Source organism: Sebastes umbrosus, chromosome 13 (assembly GCF_015220745.1).
Source record: "Sebastes umbrosus isolate fSebUmb1 chromosome 13, fSebUmb1.pri, whole genome shotgun sequence".
NCBI classification, from domain to species: domain Eukaryota; kingdom Metazoa; phylum Chordata; class Actinopteri; order Perciformes; family Sebastidae; genus Sebastes; species Sebastes umbrosus.
The window spans coordinates 19,667,693-19,688,226 of NC_051281.1; the positions used below are offsets into that span (position 1 = coordinate 19,667,693).

The 20,534-nt window shown below is 39.3% G+C and overlaps 2 protein-coding genes across 2 annotated transcripts; one reads left to right on the plus strand and one right to left on the minus strand.

The window, feature by feature from the left end:
- Positions 1 to 84: 84 nt before the first annotated feature.
- On the minus strand, positions 85 to 4,773 carry LOC119500526 (gastrin-releasing peptide receptor-like). Its single transcript, XM_037790299.1, has 3 exons — positions 4,360 to 4,773; positions 2,082 to 2,433; positions 85 to 1,688 (listed from the first exon to the last, which is right to left on the minus strand). The coding sequence occupies exons 1-3, from the start codon at positions 4,743 to 4,745 to the stop codon at positions 1,374 to 1,376; spliced, it is 1,053 nt and encodes a 350-aa protein (XP_037646227.1). The 5' UTR covers positions 4,746 to 4,773; the 3' UTR covers positions 85 to 1,373.
- Positions 4,774 to 11,062: 6,289 nt separating this feature from the next.
- Positions 11,063 to 20,487, plus strand: xk (X-linked Kx blood group (McLeod syndrome)). The gene is made up of 3 exons (XM_037789863.1): positions 11,063 to 11,743; positions 16,336 to 16,598; positions 18,354 to 20,487. Exons 1-3 carry the CDS (start codon positions 11,499 to 11,501, stop codon positions 19,277 to 19,279), a joined length of 1,434 nt encoding a protein of 477 aa, XP_037645791.1. The 5' UTR covers positions 11,063 to 11,498; the 3' UTR covers positions 19,280 to 20,487.
- The last annotated feature ends 47 nt before the right edge of the window (positions 20,488 to 20,534 follow it).

Genomic DNA, 20,534 nt, shown 5'->3' on the forward strand with positions numbered 1-20,534 from the left:
CACACGGGTCATACATCTCAAATAAAGTTTGACTGAACATAAATATCAACCTATTCATGGTGAAGACCATAACAACAACACATTTACACATGATTATATATATATATATAATTGTCACACGATGTAACTACACTGTTAAACTTTTATCACCAATATATTACAAGTAATTTATCAAGAAACAAGACTCATCGATATCAGCATGTTAGTATTGTCACCTGGTTACTTTAAGTTCATGTACAGTATTACACATCAACATAAAGCTAAATTAAAAAAAATAAAAATAACAAATGGCTGTTGAAATTTCACTATACAGAGGGGGCTACAGCCAACCAACACACCATTAACTAACACATAAAATGTAACAAAAACATCTCTACACAATGGCATTTGACAATTCTAGTAACCTAACATTTGACAAACAGTTGTGAGTGGCCAATAAAACTTCTCTACTATACAGAGCAGCGGATGTTCAGAATATTTTACAACCATTGATCCCTCAAATGTCAGAGGGACCTTCTGCTTTATCTCCAGCAGTCGTCATCTTTTTTAATAATGGCACTGTGCAGATAGAAACAAGCACAATAAAGCTGATGTCTGGCCTTTCATGCATGGTTTCCACTATAAATGATTGATCGAATCTATCTTTTTTTTACACGATCATATTGAGTTTCATTTTCATCAGAGATACAAACAGAGAAAACTTACCAACTATCAAAGAATCACCTCTTATTGCAACGCGTTCTCATCCCAATTCGTCCCATACTGATGCTTTGTCAGACCCCTCTGCGTCACTTTGTCCTTCGCACTAAACACATGCTTATCATTTTGAATTAAACAAAAACACTTGCTTAGCTTTAGGCAACAAAACCACTTAGTTAGGTTTAGGAAAAAACATCATGGATGAGCTTAAAATGACTATGTTTGTGCAGTAAAAATGTGACTTGACGTGAACACAGGACATGAACGAACAGCGGATTGTAACGTGAAAGTGAAACACATGGAACACGAACAGTGGACTCCTGGATCAAGCCTTATGTTTGTTGGACCCATCGAAGTATTGGAGGCCGACGGCTGTGACAAAGCGTCGGTATTTGACGCCCTGGGAGTGAGAACGGCTACATATTTCTGTGGATTCCACTGGATAGTTGACAGCTAAACACTTTACATTATTTCTAGGTGTTTTGTAAAAAAAAAAGGTAAATGAGAAGTGAAAATTAAAATGAATAAGAAATGACTTGACAAGGCCAAATGATTGTAACTGTGTTCATTCATCACACTGAAGTTGGCTAAATCAGAGGTAAGAAGACGATCAACATACCTCCTGTCCTGCTGAAGCACAGGTTGTTATGAAGTTTATGAAAACACAGATGTTTTCAGACGGTGGTTACATTTGTGCTCCCACTGCTCTGACTGTACAAGCGTCTGGGAGAAGTGCAGCACAGGAGCTGCTTGTTGAAGTGTTTGCTGAAGCTTTTGCTCATCAGGTAGAGGGCGAATGGGTTCACACAGGAGTTGGTGAAGGCCAAAACACGAGCGCACACGCTGGCGATGAAGTGGCCCAGCGAGGTGTCCACCTGGTCGTAGTGGTAGGAGCGGTACAGGTAGATCACATGACTGGGCAGCCAGCAGACGGCAAACAAGCTGACAAACACTAGCACTGTTTTGGCCAGACGCTTTCTGGACTTGATCTGACAGGAGAGTAGCGAGAGAAGAAATCAGACATTCAGCGTTCCCAGAGGATGAACCCTCATGGGTCAAAGGTCATCCTTTGACTTTTCCACTAGCGCCACCAGCACTTTAACAATATCGTCTTTAATGAAATTGCTCAACAACTATTGGATAGATTGCTATACAATTTGGTACAGACATTCCCCCTGCAAATAAATCCTTATAACTTTGGTGTTCCTCTTTTCATTTAACTCCATCATCAGGTCAACATTTAAATTTGTCCAGTACTTCGGTTTATGACCAAAAACTTGCTAAATTAATGACATTCCCATCAGCCTCAGATGTGAGAAAGTAGAAAGTGGTCTATGAAGAGCACTTTCTAAATAAGATAAATAAATGAATAGCAGTCAAACCTGTTTCTGGAGGTGCAGGTGTCCTTCAGCAGGGATGTCCACAGAGCTCCTGATCAGACTGCGAGCGATGAAGCAGTAGTAAACAGATATGATGAAGAGCGGGATGATGTAGAAGATGAGGAAGGAGGCGGTGGAGTGGATTTTCGGGTGCAGATCCCCGGCGTGGGGGTAGGGCGCACAGGTCACAAAGGTCTCATTGGTGTGGCTGGTGGTGAAGGTGTGCAGGTCGGAGAAGACGGCCTCAGGAATCGCCAGAGTCACAGAGAGCAGCCAGATGGCACCCGCTCGACAACAGACACTGAGTGTAGCGCTTGACCTGTGGATGTCCAGAGGTCTGACTATCGCTCTGTACCTGAACGGAGAAGAGAAATATGTGTAGAGATTGATCGTATCAGGATGGACTGAACTGATTACCTCATTATAGTTTCTTCATTACGCATGTAATCAAAAGCAACTGCAGAATAATGTGGCTGATATTCTAATTTACAACAGAGGGGCCCCTGCAGAGAAGGTTTGGGATAAAGATAACCTTTGATACCTTACCTGACAGAGGAAATTAAATTAGGCTTTGGATGAAAGGAAACAGGTACCACAGTAGATAATATTAGCTCCTGGATAGGATGCGTTACAGATCAAGGACGAAAGTTTATTAATCACAACTGGTATTAAATGGGTTTTTTTGCTCCCAGAAGCTAAGAGCTGCTGAAAATACTGAAAGCTGTCGGCAGCTCCCAACACATTTTACTGTAAGACAACAAAAAAGCTGATCTGGACCCTTCTGTATCTGGATCTTTCAGGCTGCTAGCAGCTATTCTGCATTGAGCACCTTTAAAGTAGTGTATACATTAATGTACCAATAATTATAATCCAATAATATAACAGTATTCTGAAATGGGCCATTCTGCACAATGAGTACTTTTACTGTTGGTACTATATGTTTATTTTGATGCTAATACTTTTATTGCTAACAGAGTATTTCTACACTGGGGTATTGCTACTTTTTTTCACATACACATTCCTAGCAGTATGGAGAAGGAGCTTCATGACAGGAAATAAAAAATACATCAAATAAAATTGAATTATGAAGAAGGCCAATATAGAGATATTTTTACAGACTTTTTTGTTGTCAAAACTTTATTATGAGTGTGCTCTGGATTAATTTGGACTTCACTAATAAATACATTAATCAGTATTTTAATTCCTGGTAGCATGGAGAGGGTTTAGACCTCATGCTGAGGAATAAAACAGCAAAATGTGGTATTGGGCTGTAATTGAAGTACAATAGTCTGGTACTGATTATGTGGAAAACAGATATTCTGAGGCAGTTTAGTAAATTGAGTTTATATGTAGTCATTTGATTTCCACAGTCATTTCAAATAAAATGTGCAGAAAATGTGAATGAAGAGCCAGCTTAATAAATAAACATGAAAAATACAAATAATTAAAACATTTTAGAGACTTTCTTTTGTGGGGAATTGTGCATAAAATGATGCATATAGTATGTCTATTTGATGTAATGCTGCAGCCATGCATGCATAAAAAAACATGAGTTTGCACCCATCATGTGGATGCATTATTGGAACAACAGAAGTGTGATACTGATTTGTACTTAATCTAAACAAACCTCATGTTTAAGGAATCAATAAGATGAGAAGTTAATACCACTTTTTCAAAGCAAAAGATCCCTACCAGTCTGCCTTAAACATGAAAAATCCAAATAATTAAAACATTTTAGAGACTTTCTTTTGTGGGTAAATGTGCATAAAATGATGCAAGACTTCTCAAATACAGTATGTCTATTTAATGTAATGCTGCAGCCATGCATGCATACAAAAACATGAGTTTCCACCCATCATGTGGATGCATTATTGGAACAACAGAAGTGTGATACTGATTTTTATTTAAACTAAAGTACAATAATATGGTACTGATTATGTGGAAAACATGATATTCTGAGGCAGTTACTTTTGCAGTTTAGTAAATTGAGTTTATATGTAGTCATTGATTTCCACAGTCGTTTCAAATAAAATGTGCAGAAAATGTAAATGAAGAGCCATAAATAAACATGAAAAAAAACAAATAATTAAAACATTTTAGAGACTTTCTTTTGTGGGGAAATGTGCATAAAATGATGGAAGACTTCTCAAATACAGTATGTCTATTTAATGTAATGCTGCAGCCATGCATGCATAAAAAAAACAGGAGTTTGCACCCATCATGTGGATGCATTATTGGAACAACAGAAGTGTGATACTGCATAAAAGCATAAGATCCCTACCTGTCAGCGGAGAGAGCAGTGAGGGTGAACACGGAGACTCCCACCGAGGTGAGCTGGATGAAGGGGATCAGTTTGCATCCAACGCGGCCGAAGAGCCACTGGTCCACCAGGTACCTGCTGGCGTCCACCGGAGCGCAGGTCAGCAGCAGCAGCGAGTCGCCCACAGCCAGAGAGGACAGGAACAGGTTGGGCACCGTCCTCATGGACTTCACCAGCAGACACGTCCTCACCAACGTGACATTTCCCACCAGACCCACGATGATGATGATCCCATAGACAGCAACGATGGAGATACCAGGGAGCCAGATGTTGTACTGGTGATGCTGCTCTCCAGCTGTGGAGACATTGAGGACCAGGACCCTGCTGCTGTCCTCCTGCAGAGACATAGCAGCCTATACACAGAGAGAGGATGGAGAGTCTGGTGTCTCCTGCATGGTGCGTTTGGTGACTGACTTTATAAACTATATGACCTCCTGCTGTTGGGTGCGTCATTTTACGCGCTACAGGAGAGCTGTGAAGATGAGGGAGAAACATGTCTATATAGGGAATATAGACAGATCTGTTTCAACTTTATTGTTGAGAGGCAAAATGGGTTTAAACGCTCCTCAATGTAATTCAGAATTTATAACAATAAAATCTGGTAGTCACCTTGATATGATTTGGAGTTATCCCCTCTTCAGTGTGCATATACAGTAGCAGCTCAGGTGGACAATGTTTTGGAAATTGTTTGAATTTAGTTTGAAGAGACATGCTGAGTTTGAAAATTATGAAATGACCCATAGCTTGTCCTATCATATTTCAATTATTCAGTGATGTTTGGTGTCCTTTACTGGGATAGGACATACTGTAGCAGTGAAGCCTTGGCTGCTCTTTTCAGTTCAGCTGTATTTCCTTTAGTAACCTCATCATATATATATTAGGGCTGTCAATCGATTAATATATTTAATCATGATTAATCGCATAATTATCCATAGTTAATCGTGATTAATCGCAAATTAAGTACACATTTTTTTATCTGTTCAAAATGTACTGTAAAGGGAGATTTGTCAAGTATTTAACATGGGGCGAGTGGGCAAATATGCTTGCTTTATACAAATGTATGTATATATTTATTAAATCAATTAACAACACAAAACAATGACGAATATTGTCCAGAAACCCTCACAGGTACTGCATTTAGCATAGAACATAGGCTTAAATCATAACATGGCAAACTCAAGCCCAACAGGCAAAAACAGCTGTCAGTGTGCTGACTTGACTATGACTTGCCCCAAACTGCATGTGATTATCATAAAGTGGGCATGTCTATAAAGGGGAGACTCGTGGGTACCCATAGAACCCATTTACATTCACATATCTTGAAGTCAGAGGTCAAGGGACCCCTTTCTATCTTCACTCTACAAATGAGCCTGCTACAACCTAAAAATCGCAAGTTGTATTAATGCGTTAAAAAAAATTAGTGCCATTAAAATTAATTTGCGTTAACGCGTTATTATCGTATTAACTTTGACAGCCCTAATATATATACATATTGAAAACCTTTTTTTCTACTTCCTGTACTCAATCACAACAATGAACTGCACTCTGTGTAACAACAGTGTCAATCCACATAGTCCCCTATAACCCCAATGTTGTACCCCATAATGTGTAAGTAACATAGAAGCTACAGGACTACTCTGTTCTGCCCAAAGTAAAAACACAAATGTAGCCTCGTTATATCAGTATCTCAAACCTTAAAAAAGGAACTATGTGGTTTGCCTATCATGTATTTGTCTGTACCCCTCCAGTGTTAGTAAGTGGTATACTACATGGTCTTTTTGAAATAAATCACGGCCAAAGTGCTACAGCATGCATTGAAGTATTACACAGTTTCAGTCACCGCTGACCTTCAGCGGTCACTAAAGAAGTAAGTGAGGTGAAGGTCAAATCATTATGTTTCCATGTTCAAAATGTCTTTAGTCTCCACTAAACCTTTCACCTACACATAGTTAATTAAAGGTCCCCGCATCACACTGGAGACATGGCGGCGTTATTTGCTGGTGTATCAGCCACTTGGGCTTTAAATCATTCTCTAATATAAATGCTAATTGAGTTTTCCTGTATCAAAGCAGCAGATAGCGCAGATGAAAATATGCCTCTCTAAGCGTGACTTAAACCATTTTAATTTTCCAGACTCCTCTGTTGCCGAATATGTTTTCAAAGAACAAAATGCTGCAGAGTTGATAATATTCAGGAGTATTTCCCCCCCAAAATGTGTATAATTTGAGAGAAAAACGGCCATCAAAGTAAAATGTCTGCTTTTATCTGAACTCACAAACAGGAACAGACTCAACAAGCTGATACTGATTCCCCTGCCTGCTACTTCAAGTATTATGTAGATGGACCACATTGAACCAAATTATGTTTTTCACAGCTCTGAGTGCAACTGCATCCACTTCTGTTCTCCCTTGATGTCAAGACGACCTCCTCACCATCTCTCCCTCTCTCCATTATCATCAGCCTCCGTGTCTTTCCATTTCAAAATAAACACATAGAAAAGTCTTGGTTCAATTTGCATTCATTTTGGCCTTTTTTTAACGAACAAAAATTAAATTATAGTTCTATATTCATAAGATGACCTTTGCTTCCACGTTCATACGTCCCCATGGCATTCATCCTCTTTTTTATCTCTTTCTTGATTAATTAGGAAAAAAATGTGATGCAAAGCTTCTCTCACACAACCTCGACTCAGATAACCATTTTAATTATCTTGAGGAAAAGAAAGCTGTAATGAACACGACTGATGCTGTTACCTGTGATACAGCTGAACATCTCATGAGTTTGGTGGTTTAAAACACAGCGATGCATCATTCTTTATTCTATGAGATTATTGTGAGATTTGATTTTTTTTTAAAGGTGCTATATAAATAAAGATTATTATTGAAAAATCCTAAAATCTGCCCCAGAGGGAGACTCTTATGATCAGATCACCAGGTCTGAACAGGGCCATTGTTTTGTAGCCTAGTCTCAGGCCTAGTGGATCGTTATAGAAGTATTGTCAGATAAATGTACTTAAAGTATTAAAGTAAAAGTACTCGTTCTACAGAAAAATAACCCCCGTATCTGATTATCATTTATGATATTAGATCGTTCGCAGTGATTAATGTATAAGCAGAATTTTACCATTGTAACTGCTCAAGGTGTTTCAACCTCTTTATATACAATCAGGTAGTTTAGTCCAGCAGGTTCCCAACCTATGGGGTCGGCCCCTCCAAACTATCACAAGATAAATCTGAGCGGGCATGAGATGATCAATGGGAGAGAAAATAAGAAAAAACTCAGTTACATAATATTGTCTTGTCATTGCTGGGACTAATCTTTACTGTTTTTTATTATTATTGGATAATTTGACGTCTTTGGGCCTCGAACAGTTTTTTTCTTTTTTAAATGAAACCCTGTGAGATGTTTAAAGGGGAAATTTATTTTTTGTGGAATCAGTGGTTTAATCACAATGCGTTGTATTTCAAAAATGTGATACTTTATTTTACAGCTGCATGTCAGATACATGTAGTGGAGTAAAAAAGAGACTGGAGCACAAGTATAAAGTGGCAGAAAAGGGAAATACTCGAGTAAACTATCTCAAATTGACTCAAGTAGCCGACAGTACTTCAGTAAATGCACTTAGAATGCTAATAAGTTATCGGGCTACAATCAGTCAATTCCCCATAGTTAAAGATATTTTAGTGTGTATTTGTTTAACAAATATGAACATTAAATACTATGTCTGACATTTCCTTCAGCACCATGGACAGCTGCTGGCAAGCCTGCGGGCTTCTGTCGCCTCATGGTGGTGAAGATGCTGAACTGCAACCAGAGGATAAGATGGAGTTGACCTTTTGAGAAATTAGTTGTTCTTGTAGTGAGACAGGCAACTCGAAATTCATGTACTGTGCTCAGAGGCAAAAAAATCCCTCCTACTATTTCCCACAGGGCTGTAGTCTGGATTTTATAAATACTGAGGTCATGAGGTCAAGCTCCACCAGTGAAAACCACCCCAAGTTGAAATGTGTGTCTGGCCACCACATTTAGTTTTAGCTGCACTATATGGCTCTAGGGATGGCAGTTACAAAATATCTCCACAACTACTACATGGATTGCCATGAAATTTTATACATACATTCACGATCCCCAGTGGATGAATCCTAATGACTTTAGTGACTTTTCCTCTAGCGCCACCATGAAGTTTTTAACTGAAATGTCTCCACACACACTGGATGGATTGCCATGAAATTTGGTACACACAATCACGGCCCCCTCAGGATGAAATTGGATTAACTTTCCTAAACTGTTCTTCTAGCGCCATCATCGGGTCAAAATGTGAATGTGTCCAATGCTTTGCTTTATGACCAAATATTTGCAAAACTAATAACATTCCCATCAACCCCAGATATACTTTGTGTTTAGTGCTAATTAGATAATGTTAGCATGCAAACATGCTGAACAAAGATGCTGAACATGGTAAACAATATACCTGCAACACATCAGTATGTTAACATTGTCATTTTGAGCATGGCAGTGTGCTGAGGTTAACATCTAGCCTCACAGAGCTGCAGAAACAGACACATTTTTAAAATATTGAGTCCAAAATGTTCCTCATGTCTAATTTATAGAATATAATCCTCTCCTCAGACCCCAAAAGTTGGGTACAATCGACAGATGATGAGGGAGACTACTGAAGATTATTGTCCTATTAATTGTGTCAACCAATATTACTGAGCCAAGGTTACACCGTGTGACAGCTGTTTGTATATCTGATGTTTCAAACTGTGTTAGTGGGATCTTTGAATTGTTCAGTGTGTGTGATTTGTTATGACTTTTACCCTGTGTAAAATAACCACAGTATGTTAGACTGCAGGTTTGTGAGACTGTAAAAAATGTTTTTTCCCAGTGTGAGAATTAAATGTTCTTTTCATGCAATCTGTTCAAGATGCTCCTCAGTTCTACAAACTACAGTCGACGGAGGATTGCTTTACATAAATGTGATACTGAGGCTTTAGAAACTAATCTCTAGCATTTGGATATGATCACATCTCTCAGAGTAAAAATTATTGACAATTTTGGACACTGAAAATGCTTTGGGCAACATTTTGGACACCATCATGGCTCAAATTGATGAAAAAATGGCTGTGAATAATAGCAAATCAAAGTAGTTTCCTGATGCTAATTGAGCACATTGTGGAACATTTCTGAGCTGTTTATGTGTGTGTGTGTGTGTGTGTGTGTGTGTGCTGCGTCTAGTCTAGTCTAAATGATTATTATTTGGCTATGAAAGTGTCTGATTGAAAAACAAATTAAGGGTTTCTGTTTTTGTGTTCAATTTAACATCATCATCTTTCCTGAGAGAAATTATTTGTTTGCACAGATTTCTTATTAATAAGAAGCGCACCAGAGTCATGTAGTTACCAAATTCAATAATGAAGAATTAAATTACTTCAGATCAAATTTACCAAATAGAATCAGTAGGCTTAAATTGGACTCAAAAGAGAAGAACAATAAATTCCTTACTTAATTATATGATGTGTCTTTCTTCTATTTATATATATATATATATATATATATATATATATATGTGTGTGTGTGTGTGTGTGTGTATGTATGTATATGTGTGTATTTATGTATGTGTATGTATGTATATATATATATATATATATATTTGTGAATATATATGTATATATATCTGTGTGTGTATATGTATACATGTACGCGTGTATATATGTGTGTATGTATATATATATATATATATATATTTGTGAATATATATGTATATATATCTGTGTGTGTATATGTATACATGTATGCGTGTATATATGTGTGTGTGTATGTATGTATTTATATATACAAATTAAAAAATAATTCTCTTCTTTTTATTATTATTTCATGATTTATTTGTGGATACTCCACCCTGTGTTGTATTCTCTACAATTTGAATTTTATGTATCCATGATTGAGAATCAGTTAGTTCTTTTGTGGCCAGCTGTGGCTGTCTGTGTGGATGTTGTTGTCAGGTATGATTGATTGATGTGTTGTGTCACTGGGTGAGTGTCGTTCAGAAAAACAAAAATAACTTTCTCTGTATAGTGACTGTTCTATTGATGATTGACAATTAATAAAAAGACCTTTGAAAGAATTGTATGATGTGTCTGATGAGTAAAATAACAGCTCAGAGTCTGAACCATCACCACTGCTTGACTGCAGTCTGCAGGGGGGGTCTCGGTCTCTTCCAGTGGCGGCCGGCCAATAGAGGGCGCTAGGGAGCCGCCCTCCCTGAGTCACACACAAAAAAATTACTACTACTTATAATTATAATAAAATTATACAAATTGTCAATATTTGTGTTTTAAATATGGAATGCACCCAGTAATATGTGTAATTTTATTGTAATGTGATAATATTTTGTATTAATAATCTGAATCTGTAAAGTAACTAAAGTTGTCAGATAAATGTAGAGGAGTAAAAAGTCTAATATTTCCCTCTGAGATGTAGTTGAGTAGAAAGTAGAAAGTAGCAGAACATGGAAATACTCAAGTAAAGTAGAAGTACCTCAAAATTGTATTTAAGTACTTAGTTACATTTCACCACTGAGTACATTTTATACTGTTGTGTTTTTCAAAGCATTATTTACTCTTCCTGTTGGAATAAAATAATTGTTGATTATTTAACTGAGAAGTAGTAATGTGTTTTTGATACCTTCATTTTTTTTTGCATTAAATCATACCGGGATGTTTGCTGAAATTGATTGGATGTGGCACAGCCCTACCTAGAAAATGTCCACCAGTCTCCACTGGAAGGCACTACAAAATGTGAATGTGGAATCAGTAAATCTTGTCTGCAGTCTGCAGGGGGTCTCGGGTCTCTTCTCTCTTGACAGGCGCTTTCTCGCGAGCGCACAGCGCGCTGCGTGGTGCGCCCCCAGCAGTCTCCCTGCGGGACAACACCTGACCTGACTGTGAAAACATCCTGCCTGCCTCTACATCGCAGATGAGCTGCAGCGGTGTCCTCCTCCTCCGGCTGGGTGAGTGACCGACTGCCCGGTGATCCCGGTGGTCCCGGTACGTGATGGATACAAGGTTCCCCTCCAGATGGCGGAGGAGTGAGTGAGGATGCGCCTCCCCAGCTCCATCTTTGTGTCGGTGTCTCTGTTCACGGCCGAGACCACTGCAGCTCTCTACCTCAGCTCCACGTACCGCTCAGCCGGAGACCAGATCTGGCAGGGGCTCACGCTCCTCTTCACGCTCGTGCCGTCCGTGCTCGTGCAGCTGACCCTCACCTTCATCCACCGGGACCTGAGCAGAGACAGACCTCTCGTGCTGCTGCTGCACATCCTGCAGCTCGGACCCATAGTCAGGTCAGTGCTGCTGGCTTGTTTATCTCTCACTCAACAAGCACTGGATGCAATCATGGTCCTAATCACTGTGATCACGTGATGAAACGTCTGTGGTGTCGTCTCCACTGGGGATTTTTGTCCTTAAAACATGTCTCCGGCCTGTTTTACGCATTTAAACTGCTTATACGGATGCATTGATGCATGCATTGATGGATGCATTGCGCACATGCTGTTGTTTTCATTTTTCTCGGGGCCTTTTGTCTCTCTGTCTGGCTGCAATCATGCATGCTGCTGCAATGAATATGTATGTGCACACTGTAGTTGGGAAATAAAAGGCTGATCAATATGCTTATCGATATGTTCCATAGAGCCTGTACAGCCACACAGCTGGTGGCCACCACTGTATAGACTGTATTTCAATGAGGTCTCCTCCTCCTTCACAGTTTCGTCATCTTCAGCTGATTTATTCATGCCTGCTCCATCTGAAGGGACATTACATCACACGAAGAAGAACGTTTTTATCTATTCTTTTGTTATTTACTGCTTATTTGCAACAACAAAACCAAAGCAAATTCCTATGTATACCTCTTACACCTGGCAATAAACACGATTCTGATTCTGAGAAGAAGAAGCTGCCATACTGTTACACACTGATGGATGAACCATTAAACATGTAAACATTAATAGGCCTGCTCTTTCTCTGTGTGTGTAAGCCGCTGGCCTGACCTGCTGGGACCATCTGTCTCAGCTATAAGAGCCTAATCCTGCATGTAGAGAAACTCCCTGCTGTCAGACATGCAGCATGTCAATGTTGGCAAACAGCAGGAGCAATGACTGAAAACCCATTCATCTCCTTCAATAAGTGACCTAGAGCTGAAACGATCAGTAGATTAATCGATTTGTACATCTATTTTTTGGTATTTGAGTAATCGTTTGTGAAATTTTTGAAGAAAAGAAGTCCAAACATTTGATTATTTCAGCTTCTTAAATGTGACAATTTGCTGCTTTACTTTGTCTTACATTAATCTCTTTGAGTTTGGGGCTGATGGCCAAAAAGAGATATAACAATTGTTGCAATGGAAACCCATTATCAGTAGATTGACAGCAAATTAATCTGCAAAATTTGGGGCATTTAAGGTTGTATTGATTTTAAAGAAAAGGTTGGCACATGGCGGAATGTAACTTCACGGTCACGAGAGTAAACTTTATAAAACACAGAGTAGAAAATGAAAAGTACATGAATGAAAATAAGGAGCACATTTTAACTCATCTTCGCTGCAATGGACAATATGACAGAGGGCGAGGCACCAAACTGGTTACATCATTACGTGTACAACTCCTGACAGGACTCGAGACAAAGACAAAATATTAGTGGCTGAAAAAATGACAGTCACAGTAATCCTACAAAATATATCCAAAAAATATCTTAATTCAGTGTGCAGACACTTTTTTCCCTCATAAACCTGTTTCTAAGATATTATTAAAATCTAAACAGCAACTTTTTTATACAGAAGGTCCAAAAATAGTGAATCTACTGAGCATATGACTCGTAGGATGGTGTCACTACCAACGCATCTTTCAATGGATTTTTAGTTGCTTTGTAAGAAAAAAGCCCAAATGCCTCCTAATTCAAGCTTCTCAAATGTGTATATATGCTGCTTGTTTCTACTATTTTCAGACATTTAGTGGATTCTTCTGCAGATTATTCAGTTGAAAGAATTGATAATTCAATTGACAGAAAACCATCCAGCTATTTTGATAATTTTAAGTCAGTTATTCATTATGCACTACTTCCAGCTCCTAAAATGTAAAGTGTGCGGCCTTTCTGTTTTATGTCATCATAAATTCAATATCTGGATTGTTGTTTGGACGAAAAAGCACTTTGGAGACATTTTATGGATTAAATAATTGATTAAATGAGTTTAACAGTTAAATGCACTTCTGGCTAGCCACTATTCGGTAAGGATATAAAGTTTGAAGGTATAAACTTAGCAACTGATAGACGGTTATATATATGATGACCCAGTTACATCCATATTTTATTTTTGTCTTTGCTCGACCAGTTGCACAGACATCTCTGGCAGCTTGTTGACTCCCCAGCGGTGGCCTCTGTGGATCTGACCCTGGCCTGTTTCCCCTCGAGTGCGTTCAGATGATTACTAGACTTCTACATCTTTCCTTAGTCAAGAGCAGATCTAAGAATAGCACCCGGTCACCGTCGGTTCCTTATCTCTGACAACACAACTAGGGAGGGAAATGTCTCTCCTGCCGACAGCGCCAGCTGCACTTCCCTTCCTCTTATCATCTGCCCAAAACAACACTTCTAATATCATAAACAGACTGCTTATCATTTAGTGTCATACCAGCAGTGACACGGCTGGTTAAAAACACTCTACTTGTTTTATTTTCTACATTCCAGCTTCTGATCTAATTAGAAACCTTAATCTAATTCCTCATGAGTGTATGCTGGGCTTGTGTGATCAGTTCTTCTTTCACTACTCTAAACAGAACAAGTTGAGTTTAATCTGTCTGTTAAGAGATAAAGTACATTGCTGGCCTTTGGCTAAATAATCTGAACTCAAGGTCCACGTACTTTAGCCTTTTTTCTGCAGCTTTAATACCATTTAAAGTCCCCCCTCCTCACTCCTTCACTTGGAAGTAATAATACAGAATGATGTTTGTTTGTGCAGAGTTTGACACCAGAAGCCTTTTTCTCACTTTAATCTGCTGAAAGAGGAAAGTTTGTCAGTCCTCACCTTAAAATCGGAGTTTAAGACGACGTGTACGAGCTGATTTTGTGGCATTTAAACTAATTTGGGAACCAATACATAAGTGTGATGTGGCAACTTGAACCTCCAGGTCACAAACACTGAGTGGACTTTTCAGTGAAGTTTGAGACATCAAGCAGTTAAACTTTTTAATTGAGCAATATTTGCATATTCATAGATTTCTTAGAGTACTTTACAACATGCTGAACTCAGCAGAGACTGAGTGTGGGACTGATCTTTATCTCTTCATCCTTCAATGACATTTTTGGTAATTTGTTTAAAATCTGAAAAGCTGCTGGCAGACTCAACTTTTACACTTTCATTTATTTATATTTTTTTAATCAAGTCAGTGATGTGTTAACTGTGCGTGCCACTCCAGCTGATAAACAGGCTGTCCCTCGGCGCCCCTGTGGCTTAACTCCTCCTGCCTTGCTGCGTTATTGGCTCTGTGCATCAGCGCTGCCTTGACCTTACCTCGACCCACGCTCATCTACTGGCAGAACACTGACTGTGACTGACATCTCTTTAGACATTCACAATACCAGAGAGCTACATGCAGGCGTACATGTACCAATAGATATTGATGCTGAATATTACATGTTAAAAAAAAATCATCCTAACTGAGCTAGTGCTGAAACAATCAATTAAGCATCATAATGTTTTTTTTATTAAAGCCCTGTTAATGTTTAAAGTAAGTACTTTGAAAGGCACTAAGAGCTGAAAGACTAAATTAATCAGTTTTCTTAACCATTAATAGTGTGAATCATTTATCGAGTGCCTGTTTTTCTCAGGTTACAGCTCCTCAAATGTGAGTATTTGCTGCTTTTATTTTATTACATCATTGTAAACTTAATATATTTTGGTTTTGGACTGGTGTTCTGACAAAACAAGCAATTTGAAGATGTCACCTTGTGCTCTAGGAAATTGTGATGGACATTTTATAGACTAAAACATGAATCAATCATTTATTAATAGATTAGTCAATAATTAAAATACGCCTTAGTTGCTGCCCTAAATAGCTTCAGTTTTCTGTAAAAATGCTGCAAAAGTGCCCTCTTGGATGCCCCTTAGATAAAACATGATAAAGGGCCTTCTAGTGTGGCCATATAACTGAGAAAACGCGATGCAGATTAGCTCAACTAGGGATGCACCGATACTGACTCGAACAGTTGGATCGGTTATCGGTGACAATGGAGCTGATCTATTCAACTCAGTTCTATGTTTATATACTATATACATTAGACACTGTAATTTGAATTCCTGTTTGAGTTTTAACCAATTTGTTGCTGCATTAAAAAGGTTTACACTTGAAATGTTATTCCTGTTAATTTTGACGTTTTTTTTACCAAGTTTCTGGTGTATAATTTATTATTTTAATAATAAATAACAATACAGTAAATTTATATGTATAAATTTATTTGTTACATTTTGTTTTACGAAGTCAAGAGAGCAATGTTTAAGTCAAGCCTGATGTCTCCTTACACATAAAAGAATGATCCCAGTCACTTCCTCACAGTGACGCATACAGCTTATTAATTAAACACTGGTATCGGCCGGTACCTAAAGCCCGGGTATCGCTATCGGAACTGAAAAAGTTGGATTGGTGCATCCCTGAGCACAACTGAGCCTGATAACTCTTGTAAAGTCTTGTTTCTTTCGGTTTGTCTGTTTTTGTATGCTGTGGGTTGCTGTTTTAATTTTCTTTTTGAGTTATATGTTTTTATTAATCTAATGGGGAGCCTAATAAATTAAATTACAGTGGAAAAAGAATAATCTGCAAATAAATCATAATGAAAAGTTATCTGCAGCCGTTCACTGAGTCTGCTGCTGCTGTTGTTCCTGCAGGTGTCTGGAGGCGTTCTGTATCTATGGCAGTGTGGGCCGTGTGGAGGAGCCGTATGTCAGCATCACCAGGAAGAAGCAGATGCCTCGCGGGGGTCAGTCTGAGGAGGTGGAGCGGCAGGTGGGGCAGGCGGAGGGGAAGCTGTTCACGCACCGAGCAGCCTTCGCCCGCACCTCTGTCATTCAGGCCTTCCTGGGATCGGCCCCCCAGCTCACCCTGCAGCTCTACATCTGCGTCCTGCAGCAGGGGGTCTCCATCGGAAGAGGTGAGGAGGAGGAGGTGGCACACACACACTCTGATTGTTATGGTCACGTGTACCTTCAATCCCCCGTTGCCAGTTCACAGCTCCACCATGATGTGGGCTGATCAGTCAAGTGCCATATTGGAAATAAGAGGATGGTGTTTTCATGAGTCAAAGTGGTGTTATGTAACCACCTCTCTGATATATCGAGGATGGAAAATGGTGATTCTCGCTGCCAGTCGGTGCAGATCTGGCCGTCCAACTCTTTGTGGGAGCCAGTATTTCGATTCCTGAGAGAGATTTAGTGAAGGTTCACACAAAAGTCAAACTAGGACATCTGGTCCTCGAATTAGGACAAAATGAAAGATGTTATAAATACATAAATCTTGTTTCCTCTGCTCCCGGAGGTCAGACACCTCTATTTCACGCTTACCGATTTAACAGCCTGAATGTGGTGAGCTTCAGGGCCTTTTAAAGGAGAAGTTCACAATTGCTCATTTATACATTTCAACAGGTTTTGCTTGCTGTAATCATTGTTCCTGTTCATACTGGCAATTACTGTTGCAGAATTTGGGTCATTGTGTCAAAACTGTACACACAAGCCAAATAACAACAACAGTTTGAGATAAACATGTCACTTCTATGTCAAAATGAAACTCTGCAATCAAAACCAAACAATCCTTTTTCAAAAAGACATTTTTGCCACCAAATGATTCACACATGCACCGTTTGAACTTCTCTTTCAAAGCAGCAACAACACACTGATGTATTCATAAGAGGTGAGCTTACCTGAGGTCTATTTGTAGTGCTAAGGATCAGACTAATTGGTGTTCAATTAGTGTATAAGTGTTTTGTGTCTAGGTGGGTGTTGCCAATTTCAGGAATGTTTTGCATTTTGAACAGAAGTGTTTCCCCAATCATTGAAAGAGATTTCATTCTTGAATGTGTGTGTCTAATGTAAGAAACAGTGTGTAGTGTCTTGCAGAAATGCAAACAAAGTGCAAAGCAAAAATGTCTTTGTACATTTGGTGCCTTTGTTTAAGGCATTCACTTTTAGTCTGTAAGCATTCACAAAACTGTAAAAACTAATCCCTTTGTGAAAGACAGATTGATTTAATTAACTCAGACTGAAGTCCCATATTAACTTCAGATAATCTTGGGAATGTATTAATATTAGATTCACTCGCACTGGGACTATGTTAGGAAGAAATATTTGAATGGCCAATATGAACAGGAGAAAAGCTTAAAGCCATATAATTATTTTATTTCTTTGCTTACAGCGAGCAAAACCTGTTTGAATGTCCATATGAGCACCTGAATGTTGTTTTAACCCTCTGGAGTTTTATCTAATCATCAGTGAATACACGGAGCATATTTAAATTATTCATTAATCACGTGAGACATGCTGAGAAAACCAGTTGAAAGTGCTTTTACACAGTATGTCATTATATAAGTAGACCATAACATAGACTGTAATATAGTTTTATTTCTGTATATAAATAGTAAAACAATATATTTCTACAATGTTGAACTATTTTATAATCATATTTTGAAAGATTATCACGCAAGGTTTGTACATTTTTAGGCACCAGTGTCATTTCCATGTGTTTTGGGTTCCTGACAGCTTTATACTTTGTTAGACTGACAAAATGAGAAGTCAGACTTATAGCTGAACACGCATGATACTGGCAGTTTAAAAGTTGCTAAACAAAAACAAAAGTATTTTTTGAAATATGAACCAAAATCAACCTTGATGGTGTCTCTCTTCTTCAATGTCAGGCACACTGATGGTGATCTCCCTCCTGTCCATTGTGTACGGAGCGCTGCGCTGCAACATCCTGGCCATTAAGATAAAATATGATGACTATGAAGTGGACGTCCGCCCCATGGCTTATCTGTGCATTTTCCTGTGGAGGAGCTTTGAGATCGCCACTCGCGTGGTGGTTCTGGTTCTGTTCAGCTCCGTGCTGCAGCTCTGGGTCCTTCCCGTGGTTCTGCTCAACTTCCTGGTTTTCTTCCTCTACCCGTGGATCCTGTTCTGGCAGAGCCACTCTCCGTTCCCTGAGAATATAGAAAAAACACTGACCAGGGTGGGAACCACCATCGTGCTTTGCCTGCTCACCTTCCTCTACGCCGGCATCAACATGTTCTGCTGGTCGGCCGTGCAGGTGAAACTCAACGACCCGGATCTCATCAATAAGTCCCAGAACTGGTATCGCATGGCCGTGTACTACATGCTGCGTTTTGTGGAGAACGCCTCACTGCTTCTGCTGTGGTACATCTATAAAACGGACTTCTACCAGTTCATCTGTGCCCCGCTGCTGATGCTGCAGCTGCTGGTCGCCTACGCCATCGCCATCTTCTTCATGCTCGTCTTCTACCAGTTCTGTCATCCGTGTCGGAGGCTCTTCTCCTCCAGCATGACCCAGGGCCTCTGGAACTGCTCCTCTCTCCTGTGTCTCATGTGCAACTCCACTTCGCCACAGAACAGGCCGATGGGAAAGTCACCCAGCCCCGCCGCACGCGAAGAGCCGGCTATTGACGGAGCTCACGACACAGCCAGCGACTCAACAGACGACATGCCTAATGAAACGACGTACGACATGCTAGACGATACAATCTATGACACCGCGAATGAAATCGGCAATAATATATGTGGTGAAATCAACGGTGACATTAACCACAGCTCATCCTGCAATGCTTAAAAGCATCACAAGTGTTTGACGTGCCATCCAGAGGAGCGAATGAGTCATCACACCCTCTGTAACCTTTCAAGTGCCACATGAATCCCTCCGCGAGTTGAGTTTTTCATATATCCATCTCGACTCTGTTTTTCTACCACTGTCTATTACTCAAACAAGAAGCAAATGTGTCCTTAACTGGAGATGCACTCTTAAAGGCTGCAGACCTACACAGTGTTCACTGCTGTGTGCAGAAGCAGAGGTGGTGCTCACCTCATCTCATCAGCCAACATCCACACCTGTCATCCTGCAGCCTTTAATTCAATTAAAAACATGGACAACACCACCTTTAGTTTTGGAGACTTTGTCCACATATATGCTGCATTACTGATCACAAGGAGCCATGCATTTGAATTGATTGTATTTAGTATCTCTGTTTGGCATGGAGGTGTGCATGTGTGGAGCCTAAGATGAACTCCTGCAGAAGGGTGGAGGTCTGTTTTGTACAGGAATTTTTTCTGAAACTCCCCTCTAGTCTTACGGCTGCCAGCAAACAGCTTTTTTATTCCTTGATAAGAGCTTTATCATGAATACGCGCTGCTTCTGTGATGTGTTTGTGCTTGACGACGAGGTGTTAAATCTCCACACATTGTTTAAAGAGCCTGTTCGATCACCAAACACGTGAACTGTAAAGCACGGACGTCTCCAAGTTTAATGTTTCTGCACGTTTACAAAAAAGGATTTAAGTGGCTTTGGTTCAACTGTTGAGCAGCAACAGCTGCAGTGATGTGAAATGCTTTGTTTGGATGTATTTGCATTTTTTCTAATTCATGCTCGTTACATCTGTCAGCCGCGTGTCTCATTAGTTAGAATATTTACACCGAGTGCACACTAACAATCGATTATATCTAACTGAAAAAAATGTTTGGAATTGTAACAAGTATTTTTGCTTATTTTCAACCTTTAATGTATAATTGTGTGTGAGAGAGAGAGAATGTCAGTTTGTTTGTTTTTGCACCTACTCCTTTTTGCAATGTATGTGAAGAGGGATGACAACCTCGGGTATCAAATGAATGCTCCTAATGTTTGTACAAATAAGAAAGATAAGCCCAAAAAAATATGAAAAATCTATTGTACACATCGAACGTTCTCACGCAGAGCAAGATAAAAGGCTTTTAAAAGATAAAATCCTACTTAAAAAATCAAAATAAATTTATATTTATATGTGAAAATTGTCAGTAGTTTTATTTTTTTTAGCTGAGCAGCAGTTACTACATAC